At 44.7% G+C, this 20,137-nt stretch overlaps 1 protein-coding gene and 1 long non-coding RNA gene across 2 annotated transcripts; both read right to left on the bottom strand.

The window, feature by feature from the left end:
* Window positions 1–3,752: 3,752 nt before the first annotated feature.
* On the bottom strand, window positions 3,753–4,339 carry LOC103653237 (uncharacterized). Its single transcript, XR_565347.2, has 3 exons — window positions 4,166–4,339; window positions 3,899–3,985; window positions 3,753–3,825 (listed from the first exon to the last, which is right to left on the bottom strand). It is a non-coding gene; the product is annotated as an uncharacterized lncRNA (long non-coding RNA).
* Window positions 4,340–7,382: 3,043 nt separating this feature from the next.
* On the bottom strand, window positions 7,383–7,790 carry LOC109945721 (succinate dehydrogenase [ubiquinone] iron-sulfur subunit 1, mitochondrial). The gene has a single exon (XM_023302265.1). The coding sequence runs from the start codon at window positions 7,788–7,790 to the stop codon at window positions 7,383–7,385; it is 408 nt and encodes a 135-aa protein (XP_023158033.1).
* Between the last annotated feature and the right edge of the window lie 12,347 nt (window positions 7,791–20,137).

Genomic DNA, 20,137 nt, shown 5'->3' on the forward strand with positions numbered 1-20,137 from the left:
GTGGGCACCTGATGCTACCACGACTTCACCCTCCCCACGCCCAGCGCCTGTGCAGCGCGCGCAAAAAATAGTGCACAGCGATTGTAACACCCTGAATTTGGGGTATAAAATTTCTTTCATATTATCATCCAAATTCAGGTGTTACTCTTCTCTATCTCACTCTAGTTTCTCTCTCTCTAGTTTCTCTCCCCCTCTTCCTCTTTTGATTAGGGTTAGTTTAATTAGTGAGGGATTATTTATTTTATTTTGCCCAAAACATATGAGTCATGAAATGTTGCATCATATTGAGCCTAAATATTCTTGAATTGTTGCACATGTTTGATTTGGTTTGAATTTGAAACTAGATTTGAATTTGAATTGAAAACCCTAGAGAAAATAAATAAAAAAAGCAAATAGAAATTCCCTGGAAATAGAAAAAGCCAATCTGGCCCAGTTAGCCCAAGTCGGCCCAGCTTGCGCGCGCGCCCGCGCCCGCCCACGCTGACAGGCGGACCCCGCCTGTCTGTCTGTCTCTCCAGCGCGCCCTCTCTCCCCCTCTCTCGCTGCTCTGTGGGACCGAGTTGTCGACGTCGTTCCTTTCCCTCCGCGCCCGCTCTCTCTCTCTCTCTCTGTCCCACCGAGCCCACCTGTCGGTCATCCCCAACCTCCCGCCCACGATCCCCCGCGGTGGACGCGCCCACGTCCGCGCGTTCTCCGGCCACGTCCCCGCGCCTGCGTCCCTTTTGAGCCCCGCGCCCTGCTCGCCCACCTCCCCTCGCTCACTTGCGCCCTCAGCCAAACCCCCTCGCCCTCTCTCTCGCTCTGCCCGCGCGAACAGAGAGCTTCGCCACCGCTCACTGTCGGCGCGGGACCGAGCGGCGCCACCGCGTTTGTGTCCGCCCCCAGTCGATAGATCTCGGGCGTTCGTCCGAGATCGTGCGGTTTAGGTTTCATTATTGCGGATCTAATCGCAGCGCTCCGATCTAGATCCGGCCGCTCTCCCTTCTCCCCCTCACCTGCGCCCCTGCCCCTGGGCCCGGCTGGTCAGCCCGCCCTGACTCGCTGACGCCCCGTCCCCGCCTGTTAGTCGCGTCCACGCGCCCGCGCCCACGCGATCTAATCCTTGTCGTTGATCTCTGATCTGATGGCCGAGGTTACCCCGTACCCCCTTCACGTGTAAGTTTTACTTAAGAGACCCTCGGCTTTTAGGAAATCAACCCGACGTCCTCTGTTTTAGCGCGTAGGCCCCTGGTTTCTTTTGGATAGCCCCCTGTACTTTTATTTAATCACAAATTTAGCCCTAATTTCATATTTCAACTTCAAAACTTGTTTATTTCATATCTTTTTCATATGAACTCCAAATTTAGTGGTTCAAATTGTAAAATGTTCATAATATTATTCTCTGTCCAAATAAATTAAGTTCATCTATGGTCTGTGCACTTTAATTTTACACCTAGAGTATAAGTTTAATGTATATGTTGATTTATTCATTTAATGAAATAAATAAAAATGAAAGCCCTAGGAGTTAAAATATATTTAATCTTGTGAGATTAATAATATGTGTTACATGAATTCATTTTGGTTTAACTTTTAGGTCTCAATGAAATGAATAGAATTAGGTTATGTAATTATAGATAACACTTAAAGAATAATCAAATTCCTAAATGAGATAAGTCCATCTTATGATTTAATCTCTTTCTTGTTTAAATTACTACTTTACCTTTTTGAGATATGTTCCAAACACTTATAGAGTAATCAACTCCTAATTAGGATTAGTTCATTTTATAACTTGACCTCATTCTCCTTTATTTAATACTACATCTTTTGAGTTGTGTTCTAATGTTTGTACATGTTTGATGTGATGTTCATTTGTACTTTCCAAATGTATTGAATGTATGATCGCTTTATTTAGACAACGAGCAACTCGTGGTTCCTGAGTGTGTTGCCGAAGATCCCTCTGAGCAACAACCTGGTGAAGGCAAGTGTCCTCAGACCTATCATGTCCTACTTTTACTTTATAATTCACTGTCCCGCATTACATTATTGAAACTTAAGGATTGACTAGTTTGTATTTACCTTACCCTTGTTTACCTTTTTGGGTTAATCATGGTTAGTTTATGCTATCGCTTTAACTTAATCAGTGAACATGATGTGATTATTTATGATACGATGATGTTATCCCGATGAGGTTCTTGTGATTACTTTAGGTGGCTCAGGCTGTTTCCTGAGTACCTCTCCGTAAGGACCTGTTTGGGGAGTGACAACCCGGGATAACAGTGCAACCATGAGGGTGGAATGGGATGCCCTTAGCTGATTAATTAGAGGAATCAGAGGAGTAGTTGGCTTCAACGTAGGACCGTCAATGGGGTCCGGACACAATACTTGCTCTGCTAAGGCTGGTTGCAGAGGTTCTTTGATTTGGTTTTGTTAGTCACCCTTCCGTTGGGGAGATGTACTGTGTTTATCAAACTGGAGAAACCTAACGGCCGACTATGACCTCTGGGAAATCTTTGTAAAGGCTATGTAGTGAGACCCTGCTAGGTCACCTTGGTAGTGATCAATGGGGAGGCTAGAACCCCAGGCAGAATGGGAATCACGGCTTGTGGGTAAAGTGTGTAGCCTCTGCAGAGTGTTAGAAACTGGTATATCAGCCATGCTCACGGTTAAGAGCAGCCTTGGGATCCTTTTCGATTAGAAGAACTGTGGTTACTTTTATGATGATAATTAACAAAGATGATTACAGTTCTGATCTCTGGTATTTCCTCCTGGAGGGAGTACTTCTGGGTAATAACTGGGTTTATTACTAAAACTAGTAGTGTGCCCGTGCGTTGCTACGGCAGCTTAAAAATTGATACAAAACAGTGGTGCAATATAATTACAATCTTTGATTGATGATTTTGTAGCTAACAAACACCACCACCATTAGAAAGGACATGTCGATGAACAGACCAAAATCCACCTTTAGCTAAAAAATTTACTTGTGAGAAACCCCTAGTTGCAAACTCCAATTCAGCATAACTAAAGCAGTGAGGAGGCTTTCAGAAATTCAGCTTGGAAAACTTTTCCAATAAAACATATGCTTGCATTACGAGTTTTTCGTGAAAGTTTTCCAAGTTATCTTGAGGATGTTGATCCCTATAGAACAACAATGTTGCACTGAAGCTTCTCCCCCACAACGCTTCTCATGCTTCAAATTCTTGAGCAGCAACAACATACAATTTAATAAGAAAAAATAGCAATTAGATAATGCATGATGTATTAAAGAAACTACTGATTTAGTAGTTGACCATTAATTGTCTAACATAATCCAGCTTGCATGCGATTTCTTGCACTCAACACCTGCAACATCAGAAGAGCCGAAAACAAGATTATACCTCACATTAATCTATAGAAACAACAAATTAAGCACACAAGCATACAACAACAATAATAAGATGTAAACAACAAGATAGATATTTCCCCTTCAGAAAAAATGAGAGAGGAGTGGCCGTGATCATCATTGTTCTAAGAGTTCAGAGTTGGGGGACAGGGAGAATGGTCGCACTGAGCGGAGGAGGAAGAACTGACGTCTCCTCTCTGGTCCTGCTCAAACTCCTTAGCAGCGGTGAATGAGGATTCCATCAGCTTCTCAGGCCCAATCGAGTATCACAACAGCAGAATCAGAAATGGCAAGAGAACAAAGTGGTTAGGTAATGAGAAGTATTCTCTAGAGGCGAAGTAAAAAAATCCAGTCAAATAACGAGGCTTACCAAATGTGGGTCGTTCGTTGGTGACCCCCTCGACTGATAAATGGAGACAAAAAGGAGCAAGCTTTATGATCTCTGATGCTCGAGTACCAAGTATTGCCTAAAAACCACATGCATAGTCATAGAAGATGAAAGACATTTCAATTAATCGAGAAAAGCATAAGCGTTCATACTTGAGACACAAAATTTTCGCTCATAGCTTCTTAACAATAGAAATCACTTGCAACAGTGAATGGTAGTCGGTCGTTCCAGACTTGCAACTACAACGAGGTAGCATTAAATTAACCAAATGAACTATATCTGATAAAGTGATAATTAAATAATATGTGGGGTAATATATGGAGTACATGCACATTGTAATCAGAACTGACATAAAACAATAGTAGTCAGAAATAAAGATTTAACAATCCAAAATAAAATTTAAAATCCATTTAGGTTACCTTGCATCTTGGTTTTGATTGCATCCACCTGATAATATAAAGATCAGTTGTCCCTCGATTTTCCTTGTTAGTTGGAACTGGGTAGTAAAAGCCAAAAGGAAAAATGGAGAAGTATATCCCATCACTTGATTTGAAAACAGAGAGAGGGATAGTTAATAATAGTAAGGAAGGAATCGATACTGACAATTTATATTGTGTCTAGGATACTGACACCTTAATCCAAAGAATAAGCGAGAATGTCATGTGCTTGCTTCTTTGTGTTTTGCTCGCCAAAGGTCAACTGGAAAGATTGAGACAATAGCTAACCCAAACCATTTCAGCATTCAAGCATAACATACAACAACCCATTTAAAAATAGAATACAAAATTTACTCAAATCATAGCTATTTCAAACCATGACATTAAGTACATATTGATACAGCAGTTGGCCCAAACTAATTTCAGCGATTGAAGCATGAAATCTACTACAAATGGATACAACAATCCATTACAAACAACAAAATATGACAGATTTTAGGATGAACAAGTTAAAAACACACCTTGAAGTGTCCTCGTTGGTGCAGATCAAGTGTCCTCGAACATTTGCTAGCCTTGAAGCCATTCATGTTTGGTACTATGTTTTATCTACATAAAAAATTGTTGAAGAAATTTCAAGCATTTATGTAAAATCAATGAAGAAAGAAAGCATCATACATGATTTTGTGTTGTTGTCTCCTTGAGAATCTGTAGCAAAGTATTTGTCTCCTGCAAACAACGTCACATAGTATTTTTGCTCAAGAAGTCCATGCAAGCAAGAGTATTTAACATAAGTACTTGATGCTTGACTCATTAATAAAATCTAGATTCATAATCATGATGCTTGACTGTAACAACTAATATGCCAGTTATCAATTTATCAAGCATAAAGTCAAAATGATTTTGGGTGCTTTGCCATGCAACATAGGAATCCCAAGTTTATGAATATTTAGAATGAGACCCTTAATTGCATAACTATCTTGAGCAATCAGCTAGGTCTTATGGGTCAGGTCAGTAATAATGAATATTTCCAGCCATTGTAAACAAACAACAAATAAGTAATTTAGACTGATAATAAAATTCAAAAGATTGACTTGAGGCACATTGACAAAATGAAATTATTTTTCACAACCCAGCAGTAGCATGTGTGATAAGACATGGTCATGGGGAAAAATAAATCATCGTGTGGCATAAAAAATGAAACAAAGGTCCTACAACAATGACATGACAGTCTGAATAAATTCTAACTTGACTTACCTTTCCCTTTATGGGATCTAACAGCTAAGAGCGCCATGTTGCCTTATATTCTTTTACCGATGGGACACAATGGGCAAAATTTCTATTGTTCATTCAAAGAGACCGAAAACAAAATAAAGGAAACAACACTGAATAGAAGAATGGAAGGGCTAACCTTATGCATAGATGTCTGTATAGGAGAATTCTAATGGCAATGACACTGGTTACACGTGGCAAAATTATGATGAGGGAGCATACACTTCAAGCAAATTCAAATATAAACTTAGAGATCTAAGGATAAGGTGAACTAATTACCTAAGAAACAAAAACATACTACCATTCCATTTCTCAAGTACTTGTCAGACTGCATTAACAAGATAGGTGAGAGAAGCCCAACTTATCTGTTGCATTCCTCAATTTTTGTGCTAGCATAATAATTGATAGTTAGGTGTACGCGATGCAACAAAACCAAGGTAATCAGTTGCAGAGTACATTATTGATCCACTACTAAGTATCCAGCTATGCCAGCTTCACCGGAGGGGTAGGTTGACGAGGTTGAGCGGCGCGGTGACCATGGCGCTAAGCTAGTCGAAGTCGTCGTTAGCTTGCTTGCACACTTAGAAATCCTGTGTTGTGATGGTACACAATAATATTTCATGAGTGACTCAGACAATCCACCTAAGTGGGTAACCCAAAAGCACACCGATGTGATGCCTACACGTGAACTTCTAACCCAATAATCTTGTAGGAAATTTATAGCTCATCTAGAATTTCAAAATATTCAAAATTGTTTAGACTCTCACTAAACTGGAGCAATAGAACTCACTTATCCATTGAAAAATTACAGATAAAACCTTAAGTACTGCTACATTTTTGCTTTAAAATTAAGTTGGTATTGAACTTTCAAAAGTGGACCATTTCGATGATTACGAAAGAGAAAAAACAAGCATAATAGTATGAATGGTAAGCATTATGGTGAATCAAATTATCATAATGCAAATATATTACATAACGTAAAGAGCAATGGAAGCTATGGTCTTACCCCTTAAGGTGGAGGGACAAAGTTAGGAGACAGAGTTACAAAAAAGGCTTACCACCCTGAGAATCTGGCCTTGCGATTATAATCTTTTCCCTTCCTGGGTAGCTGTCATGAAGAGTTGGGTGAGATCAACCATTGGGTAACTTGATTTTGAAGCAGACAAGGAATGGATCGCCTCCATTGCTAAACCAGCGTCCCTGCTGAAGCCCTGTTCACCTTAAAATTCAAAGGGGCAGGTTGTTATATTAACCAATATAATATCGCAATCCAAGATACAAGAAGCAGCTTGACCAATAATTCTAAGAGCAAATTATAAAGCAACAATACATGATGATTGGGGAAATTTAGGGGCGAATATCCTACTCAACTCTTTAACTTAAACTCAACCTAAACAAAATACCCTCCCGTAGGTCCTCTCATGCCTAGAACTGGGCACTCAAGAATTAATTGTTTCGTTTCCCACGCCAGTACATCACAGAATAAATCATGAGTTGGAGTATAACTATATGAGATCAGCAGACAGTGCTAGTAGTTCAACACACCACTGCCAAAAAATATCAGAGGAATAGATTCACCAAAAAATCCACTATAAATTTAAGACTCTACGTTCCAGTGTGATGTATTTGTTACTCATAAGGTAGATACCAGAAGAACAATCAAAACCATGATGCCTTTAAATATGTCTAAGTAATCTATTCAACACATTTCCTTCATTTGTGATACTAAGATCATGAAATCAGAGTCACAACAGCCACTCAGTCATGATACCACTTGTCATGAGTGTTACTGCTAGCAAGATATACAACATTGGAACATCACATCTAAGGACCAAAACAGTTCATCAAGACATTCAGAGGATGACTTGCAATCGATCAATCACACATCATTCAGCACCAACAAACAGATCCAACATACACCACCCAGCAGTCATCCATCACAGTACAAAGGATGCGATGTGGCAGTGATGGTGGTATACCTGTTGGCGTGGAGCAGCGCTGTCAGGCCGAGGTACTCCTCCGGGTTCCACCAGTAGGACGAGCAGGAGGTGGAGCAGCAGGCGCAGAGGATGCACTCGTACATGCCGTCGAGCTTGGCCCGATCGGCCTTGGTCTGCGGGATCTCCTTGCCCTGCTGCGGGGGCTGGTCCTTGCGCTTGAGCCATGGCTCGACGCTCTTGTACTGGCTGTAGAAGTTGGTCATGTCCACCACCAGGTCCATGTCCACCACCAGGTCCTTGACGACGAACATGTGGGGCAGCGGCGAGACCGTGGACGCGGAGGAGGCGCCAGAGATCTTGGTGAGGCAGGCGAGGCTGTTGTCGCCGTAGATGTTCATTCCTTAGATTCGTCGTCCATGAGAGCAATGAATGCAAAATCCAACGAAATGTTTCAAAAAAAACGAAGGGATCAGGTGAGGGAATCATACAGACCAAGCGAGGTTATTTGAAACGCTCTTGTGTGTAGCTCCAAATGAAACATTATAAATATTTTTTCTTGTTATGATGACTTGCAGGTCATGTTGCCATCATTCACTCACATTATCATTATCACATTAAAAAAAGAATGACATAAAGGCTAAGAGCAAATGTCATATTTATCTTCATTTACATTCAACATCAAACAGAAAATATACGCTTTATTTCAACCTAAATCCCATATTCAGTACACATTCCTAGTTGAATAATTTCTTAAGAAGCAGTTTACAAAACAAAATAAAAATAAGGTGTGCATATGTTTTTAGTGCGTGAGGGAAGACATATCTATGATCTTCTTGTGAACTTGATTATGTTAGTGTCATTTGAATCTGTTTTCAGAAACTACTCTACATAGAACACTTCTTATCTAGAACAGTTAGACAATATATCAGGCAGAGAAAACAGTTTCTCTTGGACAAAATGAGCGCAGGTTCTATATATCTACAACACTGCTTGTCTAGAACAGTTAAATAGCAAAAATACTGAAACCTTATTGAAACACCAAAATACTGAAATTGTAGCTGACCAACAGAAATTCATAGGAAAAGAACAGTCTCACTACAGATCCGGACGTACCTGTGTCTGCCTCATCCTACATGGAAGGTTTTTGATGGGGGCGAGGCCGGTCGGTGCCAAGGCGACTCACCTTCCCTTGAGAGCGCGGATCGAGAGCCAGTGCGTTGATCTGGGGCGTCTGATTCGCCTTCATGGATAGCGCGGCACAGACGCGGATGGAGAGGATTGCGCCAGGAGGTAGCGAACTTCGCGGATGGAGAGAATAGGGAACGGGCGGAGGAAGCGGACACAATTCGTCACTGCTGGAGAGATCTGGAGGAAGCGGCGGACAGGAGAGAGCAAGGATTGCGTTTGTGGATCCGGACGGATGGCGAGGCCAGCATCAGGGTACGGATGGGCCCTTCACCCTTGAGCGGCGCCAGAGGGGGAGTGCGCCCCGCGCGCTGTGGACAGAGGAGTAGTGAGGGGCCAGCGACATCTCGAGGCGGAGGGGCGGACGAGAGGCAGGGCGGCGGCGGCGGTTGCTGGCACGGGCGAGGGGCGAGCGATAAGGGTCCGGCGGCTGTTCGCGCCGAGGGGGGTGAGTAGGCAGGGCGATGGTGGCTGCAGGGGTTGCTCGCTCGCACGGATGGGAGGGGCTGACGACCAGGGGATGCACGCGGGCGTGGGCAGCATCCGACGGACGACGAAAAGAGAGGCGTGGACGGACGGTTGAGATGGTTGGAAGGCAGAACAGTGGGGAGGCAGGCTACCCTTGCTGCCTTAATAAGTAGTATAGATCTACAAAGTTTAGTCGAACAGTTCATTCATCATACCGAATCATGAATAATCAAAGTCTATTGATTTTGCTAACATAGGTGCAGAAAATACAAGCTTGTCGGTTGAATATCACAATTAATGAGATACATATATGATGTCATCTAATCTAATTAAAGAAAATGCAGGTAGTTGTTCAATAAGCACATTCTAGGTAGCTGTTTATTTACAACATTTTGATCAAGGTCAAGTACTCTATTTTATTAGCAAAATAATTGAATTGTCTTGGAACATACATTGTATTCTGATCCAGGGAGTTTATTGCATTACAGTTTGGTGTAATGTTTCATGTTTCTAACTTATGCAAAATTGACAATAGTGCTTCCAGAGATCTAGTTATTGGTTATTAGAGATCATGCTGTTGGTGAATCCAGTGTTCCTTTTGACACTCCGAAGCCCGAAGCAACTGTCTCTGTTAAGCGGAGAAGGGTGAAGCGAGAACTTGAAGTAAAAATAAACGATCGAGTAATAAACAACCAGTGATGTCTTAGGGATAATAGACCAAACATATTAAAGCTATCTAGTTTCTTACCTGCTGCAGTCCAACAGTTGCCTCTGCTGTTCAACAGTAAAAAATGTTTTGAGTTCACATTAAAAGAAATGAGTAAACCGTACACTAAACCCACTGCATATTTCATAACGTCATAATTATCATGCATTATCATCAATCCCTAAACAACAATACATAGGTGTTTTAACTTTTCTAGAGGTCTAGACGATACAACACCTCATTAGTCAATAGTAATTACCCAAGTCAATAGCAAGGATCTAACACAATTTTGTAAGTTTTAGTCCTTCTCGAAGTAGAAATTCATTGGAAAAATATGAAGTGGACACTGAATCTAAAAATGAACATGACGTGTTCAGACCTTAAGCTTGGCCAAGACCTCAGGTGCAGTCCTCCCAGAGACGCAAATCATGAAGACGAAGCCAAACTTCTCCCTGTCTTGGGCATTTCACTCTATGAGCTCCTGCAGCGGGTGGAAGAAAAAACAGTCCATACTTTATATATGACATATAAGGAAAACTTAGAGTTGATGTAGCCGATGGACATTAATTTTACCTGCATAACCATATTGCTATTGTTGGAAGATGGCATCTGGATATGGTGAAATGGAGCATGAGGATCTTTCTTCAATGGAACCAGTATACCAGAAAATAAACTATAGATTACTCCACACTTGCTGTCTGCAAGGAAAATGAAGATTATATTAATGAAAAGTCTAAATCGTGTATTAAAAAACATTAAGGTAAAATTAATGTCCATCTTCCCTGTCTCGCCGCTGTGAAAGCGAGGTGCGCGATGTCGTCGAGGAGCGAGCCGGAGAAGGTGTTGTAGGAGAGGTTGAGGGATCGAGTGGGGGTAAGGCTGAAAGGGGCAGTGCCGAATAGAATCATTTTCAGACATGTTCCAGACCTAATGTGCTCATTTTCAGCAGAAACAAATATTAAAAGAGCAAATATGTGTGATGCAAATATAACTCATAATTCAACCATTCCTTTACGAATAGAATCATTCTTGTTTTCTTTAAGAACCCAAAAAGGCATAAATATTGAAGACGGGTACCGATCATAGCCACCCAATCTAGTAACTTGTCTCTGCGAGCTAATGATAGTAAAGATATGATTACTTAACAGCATGGGCACAATAATCCGTGCATCCTAGCTCGGGAGGGACATTGGAGGACTTACCGGACCTAGTAACGCGTCGTGAAGATCCAGCTAATTACATTTCTATGTTATGTTAACCCTTCTTGATAGACAATTCACATTTAGCCTGCAAGAACCAACCAAATGCAACATAAATCGATGGATGAATAAAAAAAATTCAGCTAGAAACAATGATGATGACTCATGGACAAGCAGGGTGAACTATTGCATTCAAACACACCAGCATCCATCATGTTTTAACCAACATCAGGTCACTCTAGGCCATCATATTAATACCCGTTTTAACCAACATCAGCATCCATCATGTTGTAGGTCATTTAAGTAGTAACTTTGAGAAGGAACAAATATGCATATTTAGACAGGTTACTGGAAAGCCCTGGACTTTAGATGAGTTTATCAACTATGTGCAACACCTACAAAACCAAGTGGAGGTAAATCACGAATCATGAATAGTTAAATATTAGTGCTAAAATTGTGTCACTTTCAGATATCATAGATGCTCTCACTTTAAAGGCAACAAAGGAATATATCTAACTATGTGCTCGCGTGTATTAAAGATAACAATACCGAGACCTACCACGCAAAGCATGTGCTCCCCTGCATCGACAACGGCTAGCTCTCTGCGTCGAGTGGTCTGGATAAGCACGAGCTCCACCAGTGACAGCTCCATGCTATGCGGGTCAAGCACGAGCATGTGGCGGTCCCAAGTGTTCACCTAGCAGAAGCAGCCGTAGCCCGCATGCGTAGTAGCGCACCAGCGCCTTGGGATCTTTGATCTCTAGGCGGAGTGGGAGCTAACGGAGGCGACACGAGACCAATTCCAGCGCGAGGAAATGCTCCAGACCAATTCCAGGTGGCCAAGGAGAAGACGAAGACCACAATCGTGCACTACAAATCATCTGGACGCCGACTCGTCCTTCGCCTCTCTGGGATCCGGCGCGAGGAAATGCTCCAGATCTACGTCGTCTTGGTACGACACGACGAAGGAGGACAAGTGGTCGTTGGGGATGGTGGGGATCTGAACGTACCGGCGGTGCAAGGGATCGCATGGTGTGAGGTCCACGAACGTGGTGGTGGCTGGGGAGGAAGGAGAAGATGAAGTTAACGGCCCACGCGACGACGCGTGCAGCGGGAGCGGACCGGTACGGCGCCTCGGCCTGGTGGAACCCTCCCCTGCTCCCGTGCTCGAGGAACCCGAGGAGGGCAGAGGGTCGAGATGGGGTTGGAGGAAGCGGTCTTCGGTGGGTGGGGAAGGGGGGACCACAGTGGGGAATTGGGGAAGGGAGAGGTCTCCGGTGGGGAAGGGCTTGGACGGGGAGGAAATGGCGTCGCGCTGGTGAAGAGGCTGACGGACGTGGTGGGGAAGAGGCTGACGGACGCGGTGGAATGGCTTCGACGCGGTGGGGAAGAGGCTGACGGACGCGACCTCTGCGGGGATGGGGTGGGCGCCGATGCGAGATTGGCGGGGGAGGGCACAACTCGTCACGGCTGAGGCTGCCCACCTCGGCGCCGCACACGAACATGATGACGGGATGTGCTGCCGGAGGGGCATGGAACTCCATCGCATCGCAGAAAGCGGGCGACCGACGGAGAGGCTGCAGGCGCGCCGGCGCGGGCATCTCTAGGGTTTTTCCTTAGATGGGCCGTTTACGATTGAATTGATAGATGGGCCTTATACAAGCCAGCCAAATAAATTCCATGTTTTCTACCGCGGCGCAAATAAATGGTACCATATCGCCTAGCCAAAGAGTGCAGTAGCAACTTATAAACGTGGCTGCTATAGAGAAAGCAATCAGCTCTTGTAATCAGTTAGTGGTATATTGTGAACATGTATTGAATTTTTGTGCGCGCGGATGGACGATCCAGATTGAACAACAGCGATGCGGATGGACGATCCAGATTGAACAACAACGATGGATGATCCAGATTGAGCGAAGGCAGAACGGCAGGCTACCCTTAGAGCCTTAATAAGTAGTAGAGATTTGGCTCTACTCATAGTAATAAAACTTGATCAACTAAAAGCAACTGCTTAACCTTAACTCCACATATAGCTAGTCCACTTTAGCCAAACGGGACATTTGCTGAGTATGTTGATGTGTACTCACCCTTGCTTTACAAACCACCCCACCCCAGGTTGTCCCCACTGTACTCAGTGCTCAGGAGGTGATGTTGGTAACATGGAGGACTTTGAGGAGTTCCAGGACTACGACGAGTTCTAGTTTACTTTAGTGGCAAACCCTCAGTCAGCTACCTGTGTAGGCTTATCTTCTACGTTTCGTTTCTCCGCACTTTGATATTAATGTTGAACACTATGGATATGTAATAGACTCTATGGATATCTTGGACATCTTGATGTAATTAAAGTACATTACCGCTATTTATTTTCAAGCATTGTGTGATGATGTCCAATTATGTAATCGTTGTGTACGTGAGTTCTGATCCTGGCACGTACATGGTTCGCATTCGGTTTACCTTCCAAAACCGGGTGTGACATAAGTGGTATCAAAGCCTTGCTGACTGTAGGACCGCTAACCTAGACTAGAATGGTCGCCCTAAGGACTATAGACCCCTACTCTTACCTTGACCTTAGTGTCCTTTCAAAAGTTGGTCATCTTGACCAACTCTATGTTATTTACTTATCTCAAAAGTTTTGTCTCACCTTTCTTTCTGTTTACTTTCTGGCCTCATAGTTCTACTCTTACTCTTGTGCTTACGGTGTCTTTTGTAGATGACCTGTATCAGGTGCACTGCACGTAAGTCTATGATCCCCTTTTTGCCTTCTCGCCTGGCGGAGCGTCCACTGCGTTGTACGGTGCCAGGTCAGTCCAGTCACCTAGAGAGACTGCATCGTCGCCTGCACGAGGAGCAGGAGCGCTGATGCCAGGAGCAGGAGCAGTAGGACTCTTCCCCCTCGCCTCAGCAGGAGGTGGAGTCTGAGAGGCCACCTTCCCCTGCACCCCAGCCAGAGATGCCCCCTACACCACCACAGGACATCCCGGTTGCTGGAGGAGACCTTGACGGAGATGAAGACAGAGACGACGACGACGCCGGTGGCAGTTCGAGCCATGGCACGGAGCTCTCAGAGGAGCAGGAGCCGGAGGGATGGATCGCTAGACCCATCACTCGCGACGCTGCTCGTGGGTGTCACTTCCACGACGCTCTCGATACCCTGTTGCGTCGGGCCTTCGACCAAAACACTTGGTCTATCGAGTACCGTTGTATAGCCTACCAGCATCGTCACGGGTTATACCCGGACCAGTGGGAGGCTACTTGCTTGGTGCGCCGTCTAGACGATGATCTCTAGGGTGCATAGGCCTTCTTAGAGCACTAATCTATCACTGAGAGGAATACTGCTGAGGCAGCCATACAAGATGCAGCACGACGGGCACTTTCTCAGTATTGCTCGTTGTTCAGCGGAGTAGCTGACGGCCTTGACCTGAAGTACTACCCTCGCCGTTTGACCGACAATGCTGGAGGTGTGATTGTCTCGCCCATCGATGAGGGCAATCCCAGGCTGAACAGCATGGTCAACCTGGCCGCCGTGCTCAACACGGAGTTGGACAACGCCCTTGACGAGTTGGGCAAGGTTCGGGCGGAGGTTGCAAAATTGCGTGCTGAGTGCGCAGCATGCCACTATCTGGATGGTGGTTCTCCCACCCTTATTGGGATTCAGCACCCTTATCGCTCACCGCCCCATTGTCGCTTTGACTATGGTACCCCTGACTGCAGGACCCGGATAGATTTGGATTTATAGATCGATGGAGTCGGAGTCTGTAATAATGCTTAATTCAGTGTCTTAGTCTAGTCAGTCTTAGTTAGAGTTGTTTGCTTATCATACGTTGGAATGCTTGTCATGATGAACATGTAATGAAGTTGGATCTTTGTAATGATTGTCATCAAGGTGTGGGTATCCCCTACAACTTGGTGTAGTTATTAATAAAGTCAGTTATTTAGTTGGGTAATCCATTTATTTCCACTTTCCTCTTTATCTGAGAAGTTGTCAATGAAGATGATAAATTGTTCAATGCTATGGAGATTTTCGTATATATTTTCTTATGTTGAAAGACTGCAGAGTCAGATCTGATATGTGTGTGGTTTCTATAGATGTCTGAGAACAGGCGCAGAGGTGCAAGGCGTGCTCAGCCGGAACAGCAGGCACCCCAGGAGGATGCAGCCCAGCAGCAGCAGTTGCCACCGCCACCCCCGATGACAGTTGAGCAGATGTTCATGATGCAAACTCAGGAAGTTCAGGCAATTGGCCAGACCTCAGTAGCGATGCAGCAGGTGCAGCAGCAGCCACCCCCACCTCAGCCTCCAGTGCAAGTCCAGATGTCGCAGGTGCCTAGAGACAAGTGGGCAGAGTTCATGAGGGGCCATCCCCTGTCTTTGCCCACTGTGCTGATCCCATGGACGCTGAAGATTGGTTGCGTACCATGGAGCGTGAGTTGCACACTGCCCAGTGCAACGATCGTGAGAAGGTGTTGTATGGTCCCCGACAGCTGAGGGGAGCAACATAGTCTTGGTGGGAGTCTTACCTCACCACCCATTCCAACCCTAAAGCCATCACTTGGGAGGAGTTCGGGGACAACTTCCATTGCTACCATGTGCCCGAGGGACTAATGATAGTGAGGAAGGAGGATTTTCTCGCCCTGAAGCAAGGTCCCCTGTCCGTCAGTGGGTACAGGGATAAGTTTTTGCAGTTGTCACGTTATGCCCCAGAAGACGTCAACACAGATGCTAAGAGGCAGTATCGCTTTCTCAGAGGATTGGTTGATCCCCTCCACTACCAGCTCATGAACCACACTTTCCCCACCTTCCAGCATTTGATAGACAGAGAAATCATGATAGAAAGGAAGCGTCGGGATATGGAGGATAGGAAGCGCAAGATTGGTGGACCTCAGGCCGGGAGTAGCAGCCGTCCCCGCTACTCAAGCAACTCACCCTTGCAATTCAAGCAAGGTCACCAGCACCAGCGTCAGCATCAGCACCAGTACCAGAGGCAGTTTCCTCAGCAGCAGCAGCATTAGTAGCGTCAGAACACCCAATCGAGAGGAAATCAGTACCAGCGTCAGAACAATCAGGCAGCTCGCCTTCCTGCCCCAGTAACCAACCAGAATAGCCAAGCAGCTCCAGCGCAAGTAGGAGGTCGTGCATGCTTCTACTGTGGAGAACAAAACCATTGGGCGAAGAACTGTCCAAAGAAAGCAGCTCAGCAGTCGCTAGCAGTCAATGCCCCAGCAAGACAAGAAGCACCACAACAAGCACCAGGAGTCCGTGGTCAGGCCTACAACCATGGAAAGGTGAACCACCTAGAGGCCGAGGCAATCCAGGATGCTCAGGACGTGACAGTAGGTATGTTTCCAATCGAATCCTACCCAGCAAAAGTATTATTTGATACTGGTGCCACACATTCTTTTGTTTCTACATCTTGGGTAGAATCACATAACATCCCCATAGAACCAATGATTCCACCTTTAAGAGTTAATTCAGTCAGGGAAAAGTTCAGTCCGATAGGATTTGTCCGAATCTAAGGATTGAAATAAGGGGGATAGACTTCCCCGCTAACCTAGTAGTAATGGGAACTCAAGGGTTAGATGTCATCCTAGGGATGAATTGGCTACACAGAATCAAGCCCCTATCAGTTGTGACAAGAGAACAGTTAAGTTGGTGTCCCCATCCGGAAAGGAAGTAGTAACCAAGTTGTACTTACCTGAACTAGAAGAAGGAGCCTATCACCATTTATTAGTAGATGATAAGGAGTCCAATCCGATTGAGGCAATTAGAATTGTGTCAGAATTCCTCGATGTATTCCCTGAGGAGTTACTTGGCATGCCACCGGAAATGAAAGTTGAATTTGCCATAGAGCTTATCCCAAGCACCGCCCCTATTTCCAAGAGAGCCTATCGAGTGTCCGGACCAGAGTTGGTGGAACTTAAGAAGCAAATTGATGAGTTGTTAGAGAAAGGCTATATCAGACCAAGTACCTCACCTTGGTCAGCCCCAGTGTTATTTCTGGAAGAAGGATGGCATGAAGAGGATGTGCATTGATTATAGAGCTTTGAATGAACTAACTGTCAAGAACAAGTACCCCCTGCCTCGAATTGAAGACCTATTTGATCAGTTGAGAGGAGCCAGTGTGTTCTCAAAGATAGATCTGAGGTTAGGTTACCATCAGCTCAGAATCTGACCTTCAGATATACCGAAGACCGCATTCATCACCAAGTATGGACTATATGAGTTCATGGTTATGTCATTCAGTTGGACGAACGTGCCAGCTTACTTCATGTACCTGATGAACAGTGTGTTCATGGACTACCTCGACAAGTTCGTAGTGGTGTTTATTGACGATATTCTTGTATATTCCCAGAATGAGCAAGAGCATGAGGAACATTTGAGGAAGGTACTTCAAAGGCTACGAGATTGCCAGTTGTATGCCAACCTTAGCAAGTGTGAGTTCTGGATTAGCGAAGTTCTGTTCTTGGGTCATATTATAAACCGAGATGAACTAGCTATGGATCTAAATAAGGTAGCAACGATTCTGGCCTGGAAAGCACCAAAAGATGTCCGAGGAATCAAGAGTTTCATTGGAATGGCCGGTTACTATCAGCGTTTCATTGAAGGTTTCTCCAAGATTGCCAGACCAATGACAGCATTACTAGCAAAGAAGGTTGAGTTCAAGTGGACCCCAGCGTGCCAAGAATCATTTGAGGTGTTAAAGCAGAAGTTGACAACAACACCAGTATTGGTTCTGCCAGATGTTCACAAGCCATTCTCAGTATACTATGATGCTTCGTACACCGGACTGGGATGTGTGTTAATGCAGGAAGGGAAAGTAGTGGCATACTCGTCCCGATAGTTGAAAGTTCATGAGAAGAATTACTCCACTCATGATCTAGAGCTAGCAGCAGTGGTTCATGCACTGAAGACATGGAGACATTATCTTTATGGGCAGAAGTGTGATATCTACACGGACCACAAGAGCCTCAAATATATATTCACTCAGTCAGAGTTAAACATGAGGCAGCGAAGATGGCTAGAACTGATCAAAGACTATGAGCTAGAGATCCATTATCACTCGGGCAAAGCAAATGTGGTTGCAGATGCTCTGAGCAGGAAGAGTCAAGTCAATATGTTGGCCGCTCGCCCGATGCCGTTTGAGCTAGCGAAGGAATTCGACAGGCTGAGTCTTGGATTTTTGAACAACACTTAAGGAGTGACAAATGAGCTAGAGCCCACTCTAGAGCAAGACATCAGGAAAGGTCAGAAGGATGATGAGAAGATCAACGAGATCTGACAGCTAATCATAGATGGGAAAGGTCCAGATTTCCGTGAAGATGTAGAAGGAGTGGTATGGTTCAAGGATAGGTTGTGCGTTCTCGACATCAAATCGATCCGGGAACTGATTCTCAAGGAAGCTCATGAGACAGCATATTCTATACACCCTGGTAGCGAGAAAATGTACTAAGACCTGAAGAAGAGATTCTGGTGGTACGGTATGAAAAGAGAGATAACAGAGTATGTGGCCAGATGCGACAGTTGTCAGAGGATCAAGGGAGAACATCATAGACCCGCAGGTTTGTTGCAGCCATTGCAGATTCTGCAATGGACATGGGATGAGATTGGAATGGACTTTATAGTCGGTCTGCCCTGCACTCGAGCTGGTTACGACTCCATCTGGGTAGTAGTGGACCATTTAACAAAGGCGGCCCATTTCATACCAGTCAAGACCACCTATAATAGTGCAGTGTTGGCAGAATTATACATGTCTCGGATTGTGTGCTTGTATGGTATTCTAAAGAAGATAGTATTAGACAGAGGCACCCAGTTTACCTCTCACTTTTGGCAGCAGCTACATGAAGCTTTGGGTACTCACTTGAAATTCAGTTCAACTTACCACCTGCAGACAGATGGTCAGACTGAGAGAACCAACCAGATTCTTGAGGATATGTTGAGAGCTTGTGCTTTGCAAGACAAGTTAGGTTGGGACAAGAGGCTACCGTATGCAGAATTCTCCTACAACAACAACTATCAAGCTAGTCTGAAGATGTCACCATTCGAAGCGCTTTATGGGAGGAATTGCAGAACTCCGTTGCATTGGGACCAACCTGGTGAAAGGCAGGTGTTTGGTATAGAGATTTTGCTTGAAGCTGAAGAGAATATTAGGATGGTCTGGGAAAAATCTGAAGGCAACACAGTCCAAGCAGCGAAGCTATGCTGACACCAGAAGAAGGGAACTCAGTTTTGAAGTGGGAGGCTATGTCTACTTGAAAGTGTCACCCATTAGAGGAACCAAAAGGTTTGGAGTCAAAGGCAAGCTAGCACCTCGCTATATCGGGCCGTATCAGATTCAAGCAAGACGTGGAGAAGTGGCTTATCAACTCAGCTTACCAGAGAATCTGTCCGTAGTGCACGATGTGTTTCACGTGTCTCAGTTGAAGAAATGCTTAAGAGTACCAGAAGAGCAGTTGCCAATGGAAGACCTTGAAGTTCAGGAAGATCTGACATACATCGAGAAGCCAACTCAAATTCTGGAGACAGCAGATCGAGTCACTCGAAGGAACACCATCAGTATGTGCAAAGTCAAATGGGGCCATCACTCAGAAGAAGAAGCAACCTGGGAAAGAGAAGATGATCTGAGAGCCAAATACCCTGAACTCTTTGCTAGCCATCCCTGAATCTCAAGGGCGAGATTCTTTTAAGGGGGATAGGTCTGTAACACCCTGAATTTGGGGGTATAAAATTTCTTTCTTATTATCATCCAAGTTCGGTGTTACTCTTCTCTATCTCTCTCTAGTTTCTCTCCCCCTCTTCCTCTTCTGATTAGGGTTAGTTTAATTAGTGAGGGATTATTTATTTTATTTTGCCCAAAACATATGAGTCATGAAATGTTGCATCATATTGAGCCTAAATATTCTTTGAATTGTTGCACATGTTTGATTTGGTTTGAATTTGAAACTTGATTTGAATTTGAATTGAAAACCCTAGAGAAAATAAATAGAAAAGCAAATAGAAATTCCCTGGAAATAGAAAAAGCCAATCTGGCCTAGTTAGCCCAAGTCGGCCTAGCTTGCGCGCGCGCCCGCACCCGCCCACGCTGACAGGCGGACCCCGCCCGTCAGTCAGTTCTCCAGCGCGCCCTCTCTCCCCCTCTCTCTCGCTGCTCTGTGGGACCGAGTTGTCGGCGCCGTTCCTTTCCCTCCGCGCC

This window comes from Zea mays, chromosome 4 (genome assembly GCF_902167145.1).
Source record: "Zea mays cultivar B73 chromosome 4, Zm-B73-REFERENCE-NAM-5.0, whole genome shotgun sequence".
Classification (NCBI taxonomy): domain Eukaryota; kingdom Viridiplantae; phylum Streptophyta; class Magnoliopsida; order Poales; family Poaceae; genus Zea; species Zea mays.

Excerpts from the sequence above, each read along its gene's own strand:
- LOC109945721 (XM_023302265.1), bottom strand. The coding sequence starts at position 7,790 with ATGAACATCTACGGCGACAACAGCCTCGCCTGCCTCACCAAGATCTCT.